We start from the raw sequence: 21,912 nt of genomic DNA, 5'->3' as shown, positions 1-21,912 counted from the left end.
TGGCTGCGTTTCCGATGGAAAAAGTTTTAAAGTTGGAGAACAGTACGACATTCCAGGGTCCTGCTCCTTAAATGTCTGCAAGGGTAACGATGAATGGACACGAGCTGCGTAAGTATATTTCAAGGAAACTAAGAGAATAAAACAAGGATGCTTAGTGATGATGTATATTTCTTTACTCGTATACTCTTTATGTCATAAAATTATAATGAGCAATATTTTAAAACCATTAAGTCCCCATGGATCTAGTATTTATTTTTCTCAACATAGAAAAATACATAAAAGCGTCTCAAAAACTTTTCGTAATATAATTATAAACGCCTGTAACATGAAATTTATTTTGCTGAATATTGAATTTTCCAAAAATAGGCAGCCTTAATGGTGGATTTTTACTGTATTTTGCCGCTACTAGTAGGATGCAACCACCAGGCGTAAGAATTACCACATGAATGTCATGGCATAGATAAGGACATTTTCCACGCATAACCTGTGACACTTTGGCTAACCAGGAGTAGGCAAGAGAAACATATTATCACACACAGACCCATCACAATTCAACTGAACCTAGACGATGGATCCATAGCTGGGCAGTATCGAAAAAGTTATGGCCTATGAGTTATGACATGATAATTGATCTTCTCAAATTATCACGCCTTTCTCACAAGCAACTCCGTTCCTATAATTAATATGCATTCTTTGACTCATTCTCACACCATTCACCTCATTCAAGCGGTGACGAACATCTGTAATTGACGCGACATAGACTCTCTTGGGCAAAAAATTTACTCTGGTGTATCAAGTTTTTCTCACTCTTCCTGTAAACCTTTATTAATAAATTTCAACTTAGCCAAATGTCGAAGTTAATAGCAGAGCAAGTATATTTGTTCAGGAAATTTAGTTAAGTCAATATTAGGCAGACTGCGAAGAGTAAAAACAAAAGCAAAGAGAAAAGCAGATGTGTTTATATACAGGTAGCTAACATGTTATAACGCGTCCTATGTACCGTTCGTTCGTCAGAATTTCCTCATTGTATTAGAACATCTATAACATGTTGATTTAGAAATCCATCACCTTCCATTGCAGCCTCTACTAAAAAAACTATCTTGGTAGCGACCGATCTCATTATATAGTTAATTTACGCCCTCTATGTATTCTCAAACAAATCGTTAATTTATCTATAGATACTGTATATGCTTAATATCGGTTTAATGATTCTAAGTACATTGAAATAGTTACCACATTATTTATGTGTCACAACAAAACAAATATTTAGTATGATTTGTGAAAATATAAAACAATCAGATACTAGAATTGACATTAAAGTGTAAATTTAATATTAAATGTATTAAAAATATTATCATAATCGTACGGTTATTACATGTTTAGAATTTAAAGCTTATCGTCTCATAAAAATAAAAATATAATAAAATTGCAATGTAAGATGCAAGTTTACAATGAAATAATAACGAGTGCAACACAGAAAGTCAGCTTTTAATATTAGTTTGCTTATAGCATTTAAGTAGGCTAAAGACTAGGCTCATATTGTTTATGTTTGTTAATTAAGTACAGATTGATGATGATGAAAATCCAGTGAAGATTTAGTATTTTATTTCAGAAATTTAATTTCCAGATGTGGTTTCGTTGGCTTGCCTGAGGGTTGGACCTTTGTGCCTGAGGACTCTACCAAGCCATACCCGCAATGCTGTGGACATGCAGCCCCTCCGCAGTGACGATTGCATTAAATATACCACATTAATACTACATATATTTGTATAGTTACTAATGACTACAAGTTATTTTTGCATTATGCTTCATTATAGTTTAGCTAAAAAAGATAAATACATTTTTTCCAAAAGTTAGATAATCAAAACTATGCTGCTCAGTAATGAGTAATCAGTTAATTTAGATGAGCATTAAAATATATTAAATAGTTAGATGAATGCAATATTAAATTCTAAAAGTTTGATCAGTTATAAAATACATTGAATCAAAGTGCTTAACAATGTGATTTAAATTTTGCTAAGGTCAAAAGTAATGGCGGTTCCCTATAACTAACTAATAAAAAATATCTGATTTAAAATAAGAAGATTTAGTATGAATAATAATTTGTATAGTCAATAAAACTATAAACATAGCCTATTCTACATTTTATTTAGTCACATTTATAAAACAAACTACTATGTGATAATAACAATTTTTCATTGGGCAACTTTGTTTAAAATTATAACATGGTGTATCTAGTACTTATTAAAACAATTTTTTTGTGAATGAAATGTTTATTTATTACTTATTACCTACAACCACGAATTTAAAACACTTACCACGTTGCGCTCAAAACTTAAAAAACTCTTTTTATATTATTCAGATATTACTCAGTTTATAATATATTTTAACTCTACCTACTAATATTGTACGTACATGATAGACTGATGATGGATTCATTCAATCTTAAATTACATAGTATAAACGAAAAATAATATCAATAGTTTATAGATGGTTTATATTTGTTGATCTATGTAATACAGAAATATATTTTCCTTCAATTTAAGTTCATTCACATGAAACATTGTTTCTGTTTAACCAATTTGACACTACGAGTATCATGGATATACATATATTTCACTGACTGTAATACTGGCTAATGTAATCCTGGCACAATTATGAGTGACTTGGATTACTATATTTTTAGGAATCTGTGGATCCACACTATATTAGTATCATCTGATATTACTGTATGAAAAATAGTGCAATAAACTGTTCTGTGTAAGCATTGTTTATTGCTTTCAATTAGTTTACATTTATAGTGAGTGAGCTGAACTAAACTATGGATCTTCCTGGGGTGGTCCCCCTTAAGCAGCTTCTGAAACAAATGTCCCAATGACTACTGGAGAGCAGAAATATAAATGTATTTTACCATACAATTTAGTGCTGGGTGAGAATAGGACGTTGACTGAAGTGTATTAATGGAGTCAGGTCAATAACAAGTAGATGAGCAATAAAAGTGATCGGTACTAGTTTGAGTATGGACAGCAAGACTAGATCAGAATAATTTAAATTAAAAAAAGTAGAATGCACTTTTGGAGTGAAATCATACTTTATTGCATCTATAAAAACTAGCATATGCAGTAAAATATACTTACTTATCATTGACAAGCAATCAAGTTATCATCCAAATTTAAATGGACCATACGAGTAGAACATGTGGTACCTGATATTATTGAGTGAATGTTATACCTAAATCTCTGAATAAATGTAAAACTTTCCAACTTTATGACGTATGCAACGATGTGTAGTACTAATAGTCTTTTTAAAAAGTAAAGACAGAAAGAGAGAGAGAGAGAGAGAGAGAGAATTTTACCACTTTAAGTATACAATTTCAACTAAATTCATTACTTGATTTATATTTGAATGTGTGTTGTGTTTAATAGCTTTCAGAGTTGTTTTTATTTGTTCACATTAACATACATTTCAGGGCATATTATTTTTTCACTTGTTTTACTTGAAACTTCATTTAAATTATTTACGTTACTATACGTACCAAATAATAGTTATTTACAACTATTAAGTTATGTTCATTAAACATTTTTTGTCATTACTTACCATTAACTACGGTTTCTTGCAGCAAGGGGGTAGTACGGCGTCCCAGCTGGCACGAAAAAAATTGAATCCTATGACATCATTGAGATTGTACTTTAACGTGAAATCTGTTATAGAGAACTCCCTTCGTGTTCCATAATTTGAGTTTGACAGTTCCTCTTCGTCAAAATCCAGTTTCCTTGGCTGCTCGAGTACAAAAAAGACATATCGGTGGAAGTCAGTGCCCCTCTGGGGCACCGGCATGGTGTAGGATGTAAGGATTTCTCCAGTAGAGACGTCGTTCCCCGGAATATTTCCTACCAGCCAGAGTAGAGTTTGCTTGCCTGGATTATTGTAGTCAATGTCCACCATGATGAGGGTGTACCAACTTGTGGGATCTGCTGCATAGTTCACATCGGGAGCTGTGACTGTGTCAAGGGGTGACAAATCGTTCCCGTACTGTACCCAGTACTGATCCTTGTAGCTGATCTCGATGGGTACATTGGTCTTCGGATAGTTTTTAGTATCCCAGATATCTCTAAATAGAGGTTCGAGAGTAGGGCAGCAGTCTGGGTAAGGTTTGGTCAAATCATTTTTAACGACTGCAGTTGTCCATCCTAGGGGGACTTCCGAAATTGTGGGGCATCTATAAAATACAAATGTATAAAACACATGTTTTTTACAGACAAAATTAAACATATTCGTCAATATTTATATTTTACTAAAACAAAAGTATACTTATTCTTTAATTAGTTTACTCTGTAATAACCGCTGCTATATGTAATTGTTGTTGTGCAGGCAGTTTAATATTATTTTACTAATTGATATATATTTTTATGGAATGTTTTAAACAGTTGAATCCGGCAATAACGTGTATAAATATAAATAATTTCGAATTTTCTATTTGTTAATTACGACAACAACTCACTACAAATTTGGCTCTCTAATCTTAATTGAAAAGTGTTATAAATTAGAAATTCAGTTTAATCCACAGTACAATTATAACATAGATTTATTAGACAATTTATACGGCAAAGTTGCATTCGTCTACATCTTGTTAGATTGGTGACCACATCCTTTTTTAAGAGCAGGATATCACTTAATCTTAGAAATAGAACATTTAAATAGGGTCTTCATAAAACATTCTTTTATAAACAAAAAGCAAAATATTGCCTACATACTAATAAATAAACAGGAAAAAGTGTTATTATATTTTTATACAAATTAGGGGGAAAGTCACATAGAAAATAAAAAAAGCTGAAATAAAAAAATTATATAAAAAAAATTACACTAAATTTTGAACAAAAGTGTAAAAATATTAGTCATTCAATCTTTTTTAATGCCGAAAATCTTTTGAAAGTAGTATTTTTTAATTTACTAAATTTGATTTATTTTTTATTTTGTTGGTTCTTGCTATATATTATGTTTTACTACACTAAAATAAACTATCAGTTCGAGTAATATTTCATTGGTTTTACATTCACTCTTAAATATTTCTGAAACCTCTGAGCTGACCACTGATTGTCTACGGTAAAAAATGTGTGAAAATTAAGTGATAATAAATCTCGTTCTAAGATATCAAAAGCTTGGTTAGCGATCCAACAGCGATGGTAAACCTTAGCTACAAGTCTTAGTAAGATTATTGAGCCTCCTACTTCTACATCAAGTGAACCTACAGTTAAACATCCAAGAACCTCTAAGGATAAAGATAAGTAGTTGTTATTTACTTGAAGAATTTAGTGTAAAAGCTGGCTTGCCCTTATTTTTTAAAATGTAATTTAATTTTAATTTTGATAAATAAGGTAGGGTTCAACACTAATTTATGTGTGAATGTATGCAATGTCAATTTACATAAGTTAGCATACCAAGCTCGGTAGAAGTTCATGCACAACCGAGTACTTTACATCAGACAGTGACTAGGGCTAGGGCAAAAGCTATTCTGCAACAGAATAGTTGTTTAGTAATGAAAATGGACAACATGAGAAAGGAAATTTTCCCAAAAACTTCGGCCAAACCTCACAAACTTTCCAAAATTACCACTTATGAGTATTTGGATAAGGCTAGAGATGGTGTTCATAGTTTTTGTAAGGAACAAAAGCAGTCTCTTACAGCCAATTCCATAATCGGCTAAGCTGTGATTTTAACCGCTCTTTGTATAAGCATAGTTTGCATCCAATTACCGTATGGGTAGTGTTGTTCATATTGACATGGTATTAGTGATCGGTTATTGAGTTCTTTCCAAGTATTTTCAAAACCATTCTTTTACTAAAAATAATTGGGTGAAAATAGTACAGACTTATGTTTTTGGTACCAAGTAGATGGAGTGGACTGTGATATTAGTTACACCGAATTTTCACCAGCAATGGAAGTCACTGCAGGAGATTTATTGAAGCGTTCATTTGACTAGAACTTCCGTTACACCACTGTTGTCAGTGACGGTAATTAAAAAGTGTTTAGTCATGCGAAGGACATCCAATGTATGTAAAATATGTAATCATAGAAAAATAGTGCATGTTTCCAAAAGGCTTACAACGACTTAAGAGAAACTAGTGAAAGATATAAGTAAAGCCGAGAAATTTAGGCTTCGATGAAAACCTTTCGGATGCCTTACGGAGAAATCAAAGTACTACCGATACGAAACAGCCATTTTGGTTATTTTTTATCACTGTATTTTTACGGACGAAACCCTAAAACATTTTAAAAGTCCACACAGTTGAACAGAGCCGGTGTTTCTTTCACCGTGCCGTAGCCAAGAAATAAGTCAGGTCTCCATATCCGTAATATCAATACATATCTCAACAATACTGTGTGAAAATACATTGTACCTATTTATAAGAGACTACTTTACAAATAGGTTCTCACAAAGAGTCTTAAAACCCAAACTCAAAACTGTAAAGAAGTTTTTCATAGTCATATTTGGTGCAGATGTAATTAGGGCACAAACTGCTTCTATGATTTTAATTAAAACTCTAGTATCAGATGCTATTAGTCAATGCAACTTCGGAAATATGGCTTATGTGCCAAGTCTCGTGAAAGCACACCTGGCATCTCGTTCCAAACTGCGTTACCAGCGTTACTTTAAGAAAATAGAAAAAGCCAAGTCCAACAGGTTACAGCGAAGGAGGCACTTCTAGAGATTGAAGAACATCTAAGAAGAAGAAGAATAGAAAAAGAAGGAAACCGTTACATATGGAAGTGATAGTTTCATTCCTTAATTCAATGTAAGTAAGCCTTTTTACAATAATAAGTACAGAGCAGAGTTTTATTTATTTTCAACATTTTATTAAAAATATATTCTTCCATAAAGTATTATCTGCCACCATAGTCGAATTTATCCAGTATAAATGGAGCTTGAAAATGGTAACCGTCCCGACTGCAATCAAGATATTTTAGAGAAATATATAACAATCCACATAATGTATTTAAGAAACATCTCGAAGACATAAACAATTAAGACAATTCAATTATTTATCATTAAAAAATATTGGAAAAAGAAAATCAAATTTATAGTTATAGAAAAACTGTAGAATTAAAGAATTATTGAAAAAGAGCTATCTAAGCCTATTTATTTTTTCAAAAGACAATATAAAGTCAAAAGTTTATCTCTTAGAAAATTTATAGTTTTTGTCCATTGACTTTGATAGAACATATTAAAAAAGGTGATCAACATACAAAGTGTCTTGGTTTAAGAAATACTAGTCCCAGTCAAGAATTTGCTCTTGAGAATTGTTTAATGATTGCTAAAAATCTGGTATCAAATTTATTGATAAATTATAAAATTACTTTAAATTTAAAATTATTTTCCAGGATCAAAAGAAAACATTATTAACAAGTAACATTAAATATGAAACGATAAAAAACGTATTTTAGTTTAGATGAAACCATCCTTCATTTTCCTCGATATTTAAAATCAAAAATAGATTTAATTTTTGTAAGAAAATTTAAAAAATGTTGGTATATAATACAATTATTATGTCAAACTATATACATTATGAACGAAACACGTGTGTTTTAATAACTATTTACCTACTACTATACAAATATATGTAGTAATATATTTAGATATACATTTTTTTCTTATCGATTGAAAGATGTATTAAATTAAACGAGAATACAGATGTAAAGTGCTTTAATTTATTCTTTTTAAGTTTGATTTATAGTGTTAATTATTGTTAAACAAAGAGTTATATTTATTTTAAATATTATAAGAACTAACTCATTGCTTCATTCCTGTCGTGTATAGTAGATTATACATTTAAGTAAATTATGCATACACGTATAAGCGTAGATACTTACGGCTGGTCACTCCAATTGTCGTTTCCCAAACAGGTACTGTTGTAGCACTCTCCTGGCGGGATATAAGACTCGCCAATGGAAAATGTTTTGCTATCGATTGTGCAGCCGACATCTGGAAAAATAAAATATATAGGCATTGTTATAATAATTTCCATACAAGGCGCCTCTAATAAATAATATTCTATTTTTATATTATGCCGATTTTTTAGAGTGTGGTACTTTAAATTTTCATTCAGGTTTCCAGAAAACGTTTGATATGATCTGTTGTATAGATTGCTCCAACAATAGTTTCGTTACTACGTACCAGGCCTTATAGATGTGTAAGATTCTTTTAATCTAAAATAGGTTTTTATTCATTCGAACAGTTACAGTTTACGTAAATTATATGGACTTCGATACTTTTTCAAAGTCCACTTTATAAAAAAGATTTGTCACTTTTTGGATTAAATGGTGATTACTTAGAGCAGAAAATTGAAAAATATCTCATTGCAAGTAGACCTAAAATGACCTTTGCGCTTGCATCCGGAAGTCGCAGGATATTCAGGATGGGTGAAGTTGAGGGAAGAGGCCGCATCCTGTAGAGGGATAGCGGGCAATACATCCTCAGTCGTGGTACTTTGTAAGGAGGTAGATCTGTTGCTCTCGATGTCAGACAAAGTGGATAGAAAACAGAAGCTCCTCATATTTAGGCTAACAACAATATTTGACACCAAGGTAAGGTATCCTCTCCAACAGTCATCCTCTGAAGAAAGCCAAGGCGATAAAACCATGCCACCTATCGATAAAACCTTTCAGCAACATATCTGGACATTTGCGGTTAGTTACGTGCCACTCGGCGCTGAACTCGATGTAGGTTCAACTGCGTGGAATGTATTATTTCTAACCATAATTATGTTAAAGCTAGATAGTTTTAAAGAGTATACTGTAAGCTTTAAAGAATATACTGTAAGCTTTAAAGTATATACTGTATACTATCTCTCTTTTCAGTGTTTTACACTGTTTGGAAAATCCGTGCATTTTATGACGTGTAGTGCTGTTAAGTTGTTTTCGCAAATATAGGAAATATGTTTATTGGTATAGCAAATTGACATTTAACCAAATGAAGGACAAATTTGTACCTTTAGATCGTAAATCCACTTTTGTAGATTCAAATGCCTCACAAATTACATTTTTATTTCTAGCACGAGCTTGTTTCTTAGAGGAAATACATTTCAAAACGACCAAAAATAAATATTTGAAAAAAATGTTAATATTAAAAAAATCTTATACCGTCAATTTAAGTTTAGTTTCTAGACGCGTCCGAAATTGTGTTAGATGTTTACGTAAACACTTTTTTTATACAATTAAACAACGGGTTATTTAGTTTTTGGCAATATAAAAAATGTATATGCTACATAGATCCGTGTTTATTTGGTTTCAGGGAGCACTTCAGAATTAATCACCATCCATATTATATAAAAAAACTTTTCTAGCATACAAAATCATTCTAACGCGAAAATTGTATAGTATTGTTAAAAAAGTCTAATCTTTTACACTAACATATTGTTGCATGCATTTATTAGTTTTGGATAGTTCAACCAAGACAGTCTTCTTTGCACTATTGTTAGTTAGTCTTTATGTTTATTTGTGGTTGCTTTAACAAGAGATGGTTTGACTCAGTTTTGATGTTTTTAGTTTTTACCACGTACTATATTGTGCCAAACAAATTTTAAAGCACATCTTATACTTGGGCTTGCCCGGCAGTTATATTTCATGTGTAATAATTTGTTTTCTCTATTGCAAAATCACTTTATTTTGTATTGCATGATTAGTTTATAGCCTTCAATTAGAGTTTGAGATCTGCATCCTAAATTTTATCGAAGATTGTTTTGGAGTTGTGTGTTTTAATCTATTAGAAGTAAAGTTATACAATCAATGATACCATGTTCTTAGATCAACAGCTGTGCAAAGTATCATAATAGTCAAATAAAAAACTTAGTTTTTGTTATATGTGAAGTAACTTATAGAAATTAAAATCAATCGCAAGCCATACTTAAAATTTAAATATACATATTACATAATATATATGATTATTATTATGTAGTTGCTATTTGCAACAATTGGTCTTGTTAAGTTTTGTTAAATTTATTTAGAAAATTATTTACAGGAATTCACATATAGTTTTAGTAAATTAATCACTATTATTATATTATTATATAACTATGTATCTTTAATTTCTAGTATTTCGGTGAATAAATTGAAGTGTTAGAGTAATATTGAGATCAAAATTTAAGTAATTAAGAATTAACTTAACGTATTTTTTGTATGTTTAATACTTTTTATTAGGATACAATATAAAAACGAATTAATTAAAATTACTGAAAAAATTTGTAAAATTGCATGTTATCTAAAAGACAATTAGCACGTCAAGCAAGTGTTCAAATTGTAATCAATGAGCTACACATTTCAGCTGTTATATGTAATAGTCAGCAGTCAAACATCAGTAATAAATTACGGAATATAATTGAGAGTCCAAAATGAATTAAACATTAATCGCACAGTCGGCATACGGACAGGTAGAAAGCTCTAGCTCGTCTGTCCTTTAAAAATGTGGTTCCAAAATCAACATTTGTAAAAAAATCTATGTACAGAGATATTTTTATGTAATACATATCTATCAAAAGGCATCACAGATTAAACGGACAGACAGACTGTCAAACCGATGGCCTTTTCAACCTTTTACTTCAAATTAAATAGCATCTCTCAATGGGCCAAGATAGATTATATGTATTATGTTTCACGTCCCTAGGATTGTTCTATCAGCGCACAAGAATAGAGAGACGAATATACAGACAACAGCATGAGTCTAAAAATTATCTTTAATAACTGTGTAATGTTATATAGTATGGTGCCTAACTATATAACTATATTAGTGTAGCCTACTTGAAACTGAAGTATAGGGCTTAGTAACTCCTGCACTTTTTTATTTTTTCGTAATAGCAAAATAAAATTGGCATTACAATTTTAACCTATATTTACTATTCATGAAATAGCTTAATACAATCTCCCGCTTATTATCTGTGACAGTTAACAATTTTGACACACCCCACATCAATATAAAAAGAAATCCGGTCTTTGGTAGATCAGAGTGTCAAAGTTTGTGTGTTGTACAGTAATTAAATTTAAAAGTACATTATTTATAAAGATAAAACACAGATAAACAGACGGTAAAGAATTTTTATTATATATTTTGTTGTGATAAATTATTTTATGATAGAGAAGTTTATTGATTTGTGTAATTAGGATTAGGTAGCTTGATATACCAAATTGTCCTTACAAAGATTAATTACATAAGGTCACTGGGAAGGCTACAAAAACTATATATAAAGATACGAAAAGATTACCTCTACACAAGTAAAAAGTATCAACCACGTGATGGAATTTATTTGTGTTTTGATTTGATATGTAAAACCTATTTGAAACCTATTAAATCTCATGTAAGATATTGAATATAAGGCAGAGCCCACTTACCTTGTCCTTGTATAATATGGAGAAACAAGACTGCAACAATATAAAGTAGTAACACTCTCATAGTGAACCCAGTAATCATCACCTGCGAGACTCTCTAACAACTGACACAACTGCACTCGAGCCTCAAGGTTGAGGTCATCGGACGTTTCTGACGTCATAACTTCCACAGGATGATATTCAATTTCTGTTGAGTGATTACATATCATTTATTAGTGGAATAACCGCGAAGTAACCAATAATCTTTATAATGTATGGTTGTGGCAGAACTTATTCTACATGAATACACGTTTAAAGTTTTAATGATATTTCAATCACAAATCAATATACAAATCACACCGTTCCAAGAAAGTGAATACACAATGTCACCCTATAGTTATAATCACAGAGTTTTAGGATGAAATCTGGTATGGGAATTCCATTTACACATTTAAAAATAATCTGTGCCTAATTTTGGATGACGAGATAAACGAAACTGGAATAATCACACGAATTGCGCACAACACAACCTGCAATAAACTGACGGAAATGTCTATGACCAAAGTTTTATTCATCACAAAGTGAAGAAAAGATAAATTGCGGGATAATCTCTAAGGAAATCTTGAGCAAATCATTTGGCAACATTATGTTTAATCTGATTCGTATTAATATTTTAGTACACCTGAGCCGGTTGGGGTCGTTCAGGTAATAATGTTCAGGTAACATTACGTTCTATATTTTATCTTAATGAATTATAATTTAGTTTATGAACAACTTTTTTGTTCAGCTTCGTATAGTTTTATAATTTAAAATATTGATAAATAAAGAATACTTCCCAATATTTTACAAAGAAGTACAGAAGAGATGATGCCACTAGCTGATAAACAACGGTTTTACAGCAGAGGTGGGCGGTTTTTAGCTATGAATTCAGCTATGTGACAACAGAGATATAGGAACGTTTGTGACATAATCACTGCCACATACATGGAGAAAGAGAAAATGAGGTAGAATGGTAGAACATGTTCACGATTGATTGATGTAAAACCAATTTCACCAACAAAAGACAAGTAGTGGTTAATTAGATACTACTGAACTTATACCTTTCCACATTGATATTTATAGTGTTGTCACTGTGTGGCAACCGAGATACATGGTTTTTTGTGACATAATCAATGTCACATACATGGAAAAAGTGAAATGAGGTAGAAGGGTAGAACATGTTCACGATTGATTGGTGTATAAAACCAATTATTTGCACCAGAAAATGTCAAGTAGTGGTTAATTAGATACTACTGAACCTTTCCACATTGATATTTATAGTGTGGTCACTGTGTGGCAACCGAGATACATAGTTTTTTGTGACATAATCACTGTCACATACGAAGTGTAGTGGAGAAATGTAAAACAGAGGTAGAATAGTAGAACATGTTCACTGTTGATTGGTGTATAAAACAAATTGCACCAACAAACTACAGGTAGTGGTAAGTAGTTCTACTGAGCATGTACATTTCCACATTGATATGTACAGTCTGGTTACTGTGTAACAACAGAGATACAGAATTGTTTGTGACATAATCACTGTCACATACGAAGTGTAGTGGAGAAATGTCAAATAGAGGTAGATATAGTAGCACATTCACTGTTGATTGGTGTATAAATCCAGTTCCACCAACACCCTTTTGATATATTCGTATATTTATAGTGTGGTTACTGTATGACAACAGAGATACACTGTTATTTGTGACATAATCATTTTTACATACGACTTGTAGTGGAGCATGTCCCAAACAGAGGTAGATAGGTAGAGCACATTTCAATGTTGAATTGGTGTATAAAACCAGTATCCACCAACACCCTTTTGTTATATTCGTATATTTATAGTGTGGTTACTGTATGACAACAGAGATACACTGTTATTTGTGAACATAATCTCACTGTCACATACGACTTGTAGTGTAGCATGTCAAACATAGGGTGTTTTAATTTTTTAAGATAGGTAGAGCACATTCAATGTTGATTGGTGTTTAAATCCAGTTTCCACCAACACCCTTTTGTTATATTCGTATATTTATAGTGTATTTACTGTAAGACAAACAGAGATACACTGTTATTTGTGACATAATCACTGTCACATACGACTTTGTAGTGTAGCATGTCAAACAGAGGTAGATAGGTAGAGCACATTCAATGTTGATTTGTGTTATAAAAATCCAGTTCCACCAACACCCTTTTGTTAAAATTCGTATAATTATAGTGTGGTTATACTGTATGACAAGAGAGATACACTGTTATTAGTGACATAATCACTGTCACATACGACTGTAGTGTAGCATGTCAAACAGAGTTAGATAGGTAGAGCACATACAATGTTGATTGGTGTTTAAAATCCAGTTCCACCAACAACCTTTTGTTATATTCGTATATTTATAGTGTGGTTACTGTATGACAACAGAGATTACACTGTTATTTGTGACATAATCACTGTCACATACGAACTTGTAGTGTAGCATGTCAAACAGAGGTAGATAGGTAGAGCACATTCAATGTTGATTGGTGTTTAAATCCAGTTCCACCAACACACTTTTGTTATATTCGTATATTTATAGTGTGGTTACTGTATGACAACAGAGTGATACACTGTTATATGTGACATAATCACTGTCACATACGACTTGTAGTGTATGCATGTCAAAACAGAGGTAGATAGGTAGAGCACATTTAATGTTGATTGGTGTTTATATCCAGTTCCACCAACACCCTTTTGTTATATAGTTCGTATATTTATAGTGTGGTTTACTGTATGACAACAGAGATACACTGTTATATGTGACATAATCACTGTCATCATAACGACTTGTTAGATGTAGCATTGTCAAACAGAGGTAGATAGGTAGAGCACATTCAATGCTGATTGGTGTTTTAAATCCAGTTCCACCAACACCCTTTTGTTATATTCGTATAATTTCTATAGTGTGGTTACTGTATGACAACAGAGATGTACACTGTTATTTTGTGACATAATCACTGTCACATACGACTTGTAGTGTAGCATGTTCTAACAGAGGTAGATAGGTAGCGCACATTCAATGTTGATTGGTGTTTAAATCCAGTTCCACCAACAAAACCTTTCGTTATATTCGTATATTTATAGTGTGGTTACTGTATGACAACAGAGATACACTGTTATTTGTGACATAATCACTGTTCACATACGACTTGTAGTGTAGCATGTCAAACAGAGGTAGTGCATAGGTAGAGCACATTCAATGTTGATTGGTGTTTAAAATCCAGTTCCACCAACACCCTTTTGTTATATTCGTATATTGATAGTGTGGTTTACTGTATGACAACAGAGATACACTGTTATTTGTGACAATAATCACTGTCACATACGACTTGTAGTGTAGCATGTCAAACAGAGGTAGATAGGTAGAGCACATTCAATGTTTGATTGGTGTTTATATCCAGTCTCCACCAACACCCTTTTGTTATATTCGTATATTTATAGTGTGGCTTACTGTATGACAAACAGAGATACACACTGTTATTTGTGACATAATCACTGTCCCCCCCCCCCCCCCCCCCCCCACATTTTATAACTCTCCCACGACTTGTAGTGTTAGCATGTCAAACAGAGTAGATAGGTAGAGCACATTCAATGCTGATTGGTGTTTAAATCCAGTTCCACCAACACCCTTTTGTTATATTCGTATATTTTTAGTGTGGTTACTGTATGACAACAGAGATACACTGTTATTTGTGACATAATCACAGTCCATATACGACTTGTAGTGTAGCATGTCAAACAGAGGTAGATAGGTTAGAGCACATCAAAGGTTTGATTGGTGTTTAATCCAGTTCCACCAACACCCTTTTGTTATATTCGTATATTTATAGTATGGTGTACTGTATGACAACAGAGATACACTGTGATTTTGTGACCTAATCAACTGTCCCCACATACCGGAAAAAAAACTTGTAGTGTAGCATGTCAAAACAGAGGTAGATAGGTAGAGCACATTCAAATGCTGATTGGTGTTTAAATCCAGTTCCACCACAAACCCTTTTTTTATATTCGTATATTTATAGTGTGGTTCCTGTATGACAACAGAGATACACTGTTATTTGTGACATAATCACTGTCACATACGACTTGTAGTGTAGCATGTCAAACATAGGTAGATAGGTAGAGCACATTCAATGTTGATTGGTGTTTTAAAATCCAGTTCCACCAACACACTTTTGTTATAATATTCGTATATTCATAAGTGTGGTTACTGTATGACAACAGAGATACACTGTTATTTGTGACATACAACCACTGTCACATACGACTGTTGTGTAGCATGTCAAACAGAGGTAGATAGGTAAAGACACATTCAATGTTGATTGGTGTATAAATCCAGTTCCACCAACACCCTTTTGTTTATATTTCGTATATTTATAGTTATGGTTACTGTATGACAAACAGAGATACACTGTTATTTGTGACATAATCACTGTCACATACGATTTGTAGTGTAGCATGTCAAACAGAGGTGGATAGGTAGAGCACATTCAATGTTGATTGCAGTGTATAAATCCAGTTTCCACTAACACCCTTTTGTTATATTTGTACATTTATAGTGTGGTTACTGTATGACAACAGAGGAATACACTGTTTATTTGTGACATAATCACTGTCACATACGATTTGTAGTGTAGCATGTCAAAACAGAGGTGGATAGGTAAAGCACATTCAATGTTGATTGGTGTATAAATCCATGTTCCACCAACACCCTTTTTATTATATTTGTATTATTTATAGTATGGTTACTGTATGCAACAGAGATACACTGTTATTTGTGACATAATTCACTGTCACATACGAGTTGTAGTGTAGCATGTCAAACAGAGGTAAGATAGGTAGAGCAACATTAAATGTTGATAGGTGTATAAATCCAGTTCCACTAACAGACTTTTGTTATATTCGTATATTTATAGTGTGGTTGACATGACAACAGAATACACTGTTATTTGTGACATAATCACTGTCACATACGAAGTGAAGTGGAGAATTTAAAACCGAAGTAGAATGTTGGAACATGTTCACTGATGATTGGTGTATAAAACAAAGAATCTATAGGTTAGGTAGTTATGGAGATTGTTTGGTCAAAAGAGAGATCGCTAGAGCTCACGCTACTATGGATTGATTTGCAGACTGAAAAGTCATTGTAACCGTCAAAATCGCCATCATTATCAATTAAGTACAATATAATATAGTAACAACAAAAAAGAAATCGCGATATAAATCTTATATACTTTGGATGTTATATCAGTTTTAAAAGTTTAACGTTTTATATACTCGTACAAATAAAAAAAAATTAATTCAGATAAATGGAAAAATTAAATCCCTTTGTTTGAGCGAAAGAAATCCTATATTACAAGTAGTTTTCGGAGTGAAATAAATAAATTCAGTTTCGAAGCCAGTCAATAGCTTCAACAAGAAACGGTTCTTAATACATAGTAGTCCACTTTAATATTTTCACTGTCATGTAGAAACGACAAAAACAGGAATTATATTTTAACACAAACTATCTGTGGTATTTATGTTTTACATGGCAGTGTTTCTGTAATAGTGAAATTTGGTACATATCCCCTCCATGGTAAACACTATCTATGTCAATAATTTGAATTTTTGGATAAGTGTAAGAAATTTCAATGGAACTGCGTATTTGAATATAAATTTGTGTTAGGTTTTATATGAAAGATGAAATTGTGTTTGTACTGTATATGAAATCTAAATTACCTGTTTGCTTATAGTGTAAGAAAAATGGGTAACAGATGAATTACTGAAGCATTTGTCTTTCATACAAAGCGATTTTAGCAAGTCACTTCCAATGTGTGATTAGGTATCCCTCCATTTCTCAAATGTTATCTTCTATATCCTGCAATGTTGTAGATGATGTAGATAAACCATCATGACGTCAGTGTGCGCGACAGGTATAGATCTAAGGCGAGAGCATCAATCTGGCCAGACATAACCTACGTGATAATTTATAGCTCCTCTCCAGGGGGAGTATGTCGAATTTAATAGTAAATTGTTTTAATAACACCTAAGATAAAGTAAAAATCATAAAAGCATTTAAAACAGTATTTTATGAATATTTTATTTTAGAATAAAACATATATGTCTAGTTGCAACACAAATACGAAAGTCCTGACTGCTTAACTAAATTTATATGTAGTAATAGTGCCAGAGTGGTATTATAGACAAGTTTTTTTATATTTGGCAAGCCATTCGCTGAAATCATTGACGAAATGAAAGCCAATTCAAATTTCTCTTTGTAGGATAGTCTTTTTAATGTTTCGCTATAATTACTAAACAAATCAATGCGAAAAAATATTGATATTCCTACAGAATCATAAGAAATGTATTAATAAGACCTGTTTTAGCATCTTTATTAAATTTTAGTTCTGTATATTAAAAATAATTAAAATTAGGACTCTTTTATCTGAACCAATAAACATTAAAATTCACATAATAATTCTCAAGTAAATTAAATTTTGAAGGAATAGGTGCACGGTGGATAAATTTTACTTTGAAAATAATTCCTTTAATTCAAAATTAAGTTTGAAAATGGTATATTGGTTATAAATAGTCAAAAGTATTACTGAAATCAAACGTTATTTAGTCAAAATTGTTTAAAGAATCACCATTTATTAATAACAATTGAGTTTTCATCCACGAAGTATTGAGTAAAAGCAAAGTATACAAAATTATGAACCCGAATACAATCGTAATTAGGGTTTCCGTATAAAATCCTCGTGAAAACAAGCATGCAGCTAGGTTTTGTTGGTAGAGCGTTAGCATGGAAAGGGTGATCTGATGTGGAACTAGGCTTAGTCCATAGTCAGGGAGGCATGAGCGACTTTTGCTTTTAATTTAAATATGGTCGCAACTAAAACCAACAGTAAGGCAACTAAATCACATTTATGTTAACGTTTCATAGTGATAAAATAGTCGGAAATACTCATTAAATTATATATGTGGATTTTTTAAGCTAATGACATTCATTCAATTTAATGTGGAATGTTCAAAAACATCCACTATCTTGAACAGACTAAATCAAGTAATAAATAGACGAATTTAATTTGTTGTATGCAGTTTCTTGCATTCATTTTCACCCGTAACTTAAGTGAAATAGATTAAAATAATTATTGTAAGAAAAAAAATAGACTTCATAGTATTCACCTTCAGATACGCTACTTTAATAATAGTGATCCTGTAATGGGAAAACATAACAATAGAAAGTTAATTAATTATGCAAAGCAATTAAGATTTCTAAAGGGTTAAACTGAAAAAATCCTTGTTCGTAACTAGACCTTGTTATTTTGTGATAGAAACTCACAGTTGGAGGATGCAAATTGGGTTTGCATTTCAGGTTCAAATAGCCAATATTCTATAATTTATCGATTAAGTGATATTTCTGTTTCATTAACTTATATTATATGGCTAACTAACGTGAAAATTGCGTTACATATTTTAAAATTCTAGCCCCTCGTTTTAGTGACTAAGAAAAATAAATCTCAACTGTTCGACGGTTTAAAAATTCATTCGAATATCTCCTGTGGACTGTAAATGTTTTCATTAAAGATAAGGAAGATGAAAGCCTCACAAATCATATCGAATTACCTTCCAAGTTTCTTTAACAGGCGTTTTACTCAATGACAACAAAAAGAAGTTATACATTTATAAACTTTTGTAATATTATACGCGAGTTTCACTTCAAGAACTCTTCAGTTGATGCTTTAATATAACCTTTCACGAACGTCACGTAAAGTTTGTTATTTAAAATGTTTGTTTTATACAAAATGCTTGGTTTGAAAAATTACAAATTTCCAATACGTTTAATTTAACCAATAAAATTTAATTACAATCTTGCTCAAAACTATTGCACAACGGCTGGTTTTTAACAGTTTTAATAATTAAACCACTTTTTACCTTTACTTTTATTAGGAGTTAAATATGAATAAAATTTAAAAGAAGTTTTAATGAAAAATCTACTTTAATTAAACTGGAATAACAAAAAATTAGGGAATTTAAATCATAGTACTAATTTTAACAATTTTCAAAAAATTAAAACGCACTTCAGTACATAATTCAAGGGTCGTCCTCTTAGTATTTGGTATTGTTTCCTCTTACATTTTAAACGACTTGGAAACGTCTTTCCATTCCTTTAACAAGATGTTGGAGGTGTTCTGAAGGGATGTTGCCCATTTTGTTACGGTGCCTTCCAGTTGCGCCATGCTGCATGTGCTGGATCTCTGGTGCGAACACTCTTTCACTATGTCCCATACATGCTCTATTGTTTTAAGATCCGGACTTCTTGCAGGCCAGTTCATTGCAGCTATTCCGACATCGTGTAGTTAGTCTGTTGTAGTACTTCCGAATATCCAAGCACTGTGTGCACACGCATTGTCGTGCAGAAAGATGAAATCATCACCGACAGAGGGGACGTATGGCACCACGTGTTCTTCCAAAACGTCTGCCATATACTTCTGAGCATTCAGAGCTCTTCTAAGTACACATACCAATTTTGTGCAAGCCTCAAAGATCATCCACCCCGAAATATCAACGACCTCTATAAGGCTCTTCTGGTGACATACATGCTTCAGAAAATCTCTCTTCTTCATATAGTTACACACGTGGGCACCCATCAAAACAAACAGAATTTACTCAGATCTCGTCTGTAAAAAATACACACTTTCAATCTTACAATGCCCAATGCCGATGTTCTTGAGCAAACTGAAGACGAACTCTTCAAAACTTTCTGGTGAGTTTTAAGATAGTGGCAGGTCTCTTACTTCTTAAATTAAATTTTAAAAGACAGTTTCGAATAGTTCTGTTGCAGAAGAAATATTGATGTTGCGATTAGACCCCAGCCATTCTCAGTAATTCAGAGCTTGTGACAATCGGATTCTTAAAGCATTAAGGCTCAAAAACATCAGCATTAAGCATTAAGATCATCTCTTTGGTTAAATGTTCTAGGACGGCCTTGCCCATACCTTCTACAGTAAGATTCAGTCTCGTGGAAACGAAACAAAGCCCTACTAACTGTATTGTGATTTATACCTAGCCGCCTAGACAATGCACTGTAAGAAAGTACAGCTTCCACTAGAGCCTTGCTTTTTCGCCTCGGATTTTGTAAAATATGATTAAATAAAACAACTAATGTACACGAAAGTGCATAGAAGTGACTAAATACCTTCACATATTCAATTCAAAATACTAAACAGAAAAGCTGGACAAAGGTAAACATGATAAGGCTAACATACTCCAGTGATAAGTTAACATACTTATCAGATTGAAACAAACAATTTTTTATAACTTTATAGGTCTTATCTGTTGTAATTGAAGATTTAATGAACAATTAATAGCAAAATAATACTATAACTGTTAATCGTTGTATATCGTTGTGTGATATGGCGTGCGATAATTTTTACCAGGAGTGTTTACTGTTTAATCAAAGTTAAGTACAAACCTCTGAAATTTTGTTTCTACTATAATTAATTTAATGGCACTGAATATTGCATTGGGTTTGCCTTCAGAAAAGGTCTGAGAAAGTTATTGTGGTGGATAACCAGCCCAACAGCATAAAAACTCTATTTTGTGATCCAATTTTAGTACAAGAACTATTCTGTTTTATTTAGACTTTCAAATACGTATTCACGAACATTTTGTTTCTTTCATATAACTATGACATATTTGTTATTGTTTATTTATCAGTGATACTCAAGAAAGTCCTTACTAATTTTAATTTAGTGTAAGAGGCTAGGTTTAAATTAAATTAATTTTTGTATTACTGATGTTTATTATTTTATAGTTCATGGACATTGTACATAAATCATTTGTCTATAGTTCGAATATTAACAATACAAGGAAGATAACCTGCTGTGAATAACGTTGTTATCACACAAGAAATGTAGACTGGGCCTTTATTTCACTGAAGGCAATATTTTCTCACTTTTCATAACAACATGTAACTCGACACCATACTCCCACTGTGTCTAATACTCTGATATTCTTGTGGATAACTTTTACCACAAAAATATGTTGGGAATTATTTATTAACGTTTTATAAAATAAATAATAATCGAGGACATCTTGTAAGTGGGATTAGAGTTAAGGAAATAACTATTTAAGAAAAAAATTAAAGAGACTATCTTGTACGTCCGTTATTTATGAATCTTAAGCAGAAGCTTTAACGACTTTATGAAAGTTGGTTGCATATTTAAATTCACCTTGGGGCTTCACACTATTCTTAAAATGTGAGACGCATTGTATTTTTAGGATTTTCTAAACTGTAATTTATATATGCGTAACCTATGCGCATTTAGTTCATTTTCACATACGTATATAAATTGTAGTAAATGAATTAAGTATTTTATAATATAGAATCTTATTATAACTCTTGAAAAATATTAGTAATACTAAATAATTTGGCGTTTTTTTTATCCGAAAAATGTAAAATGTCTCAGATTACTTTCACGTAATATACAGAGTTCTGTTTTTGA

The 21,912-nt window shown here is 32.0% G+C and overlaps 1 protein-coding gene across 2 annotated transcripts; it reads right to left on the bottom strand.

Moving 5' to 3' along the window:
• Positions 1-1,590: 1,590 nt before the first annotated feature.
• LOC124353774 (protein D1-like) lies at positions 1,591-11,533 on the bottom strand. Of its 2 annotated transcripts, none has more exons than XM_046803773.1 (4): positions 11,380-11,533; positions 7,870-7,981; positions 3,598-4,219; positions 1,591-2,857 (listed from the first exon to the last, which is right to left on the bottom strand). In XM_046803773.1, the coding sequence occupies exons 1-3, from the start codon at positions 11,456-11,458 to the stop codon at positions 3,604-3,606; spliced, it is 807 nt and encodes a 268-aa protein (XP_046659729.1). In that variant the 5' UTR covers positions 11,459-11,533; the 3' UTR covers positions 1,591-2,857; positions 3,598-3,603. The 2 variants fall into 2 exon arrangements, with proteins under 2 accessions (XP_046659729.1, XP_046659731.1); XM_046803775.1 differs by having other exon boundaries at positions 1,591-2,854.
• Between the last annotated feature and the right edge of the window lie 10,379 nt (positions 11,534-21,912).

The sequence above is a fragment of the Homalodisca vitripennis genome, chromosome 2 (genome assembly GCF_021130785.1).
Source record: "Homalodisca vitripennis isolate AUS2020 chromosome 2, UT_GWSS_2.1, whole genome shotgun sequence".
NCBI classification, from domain to species: Eukaryota; Metazoa; Arthropoda; class Insecta; order Hemiptera; family Cicadellidae; genus Homalodisca; species Homalodisca vitripennis.
Note: the sequence above shows the minus strand (reverse complement) of the source record. Positions and strands in the feature narration are given on the sequence as shown.

Excerpts from the sequence above, each read along its gene's own strand:
- LOC124353774 (XM_046803773.1), bottom strand. The coding sequence starts at position 11,458 with ATGATTACTGGGTTCACTATGAGAGTGTTACTACTTTATATTGTTGCA. Across the intron at positions 7,982-11,379 it reads CCATATTATACAAGGACAAG|ATGTCGGCTGCACAATCGAT; the intron begins GTAAGTGGGCTC and ends TTATTTTTCCAG. Across the intron at positions 4,220-7,869 it reads GACAATTGGAGTGACCAGCC|ATGCCCCACAATTTCGGAAG; the intron begins GTAAGTATCTAC and ends TGTATTTTATAG.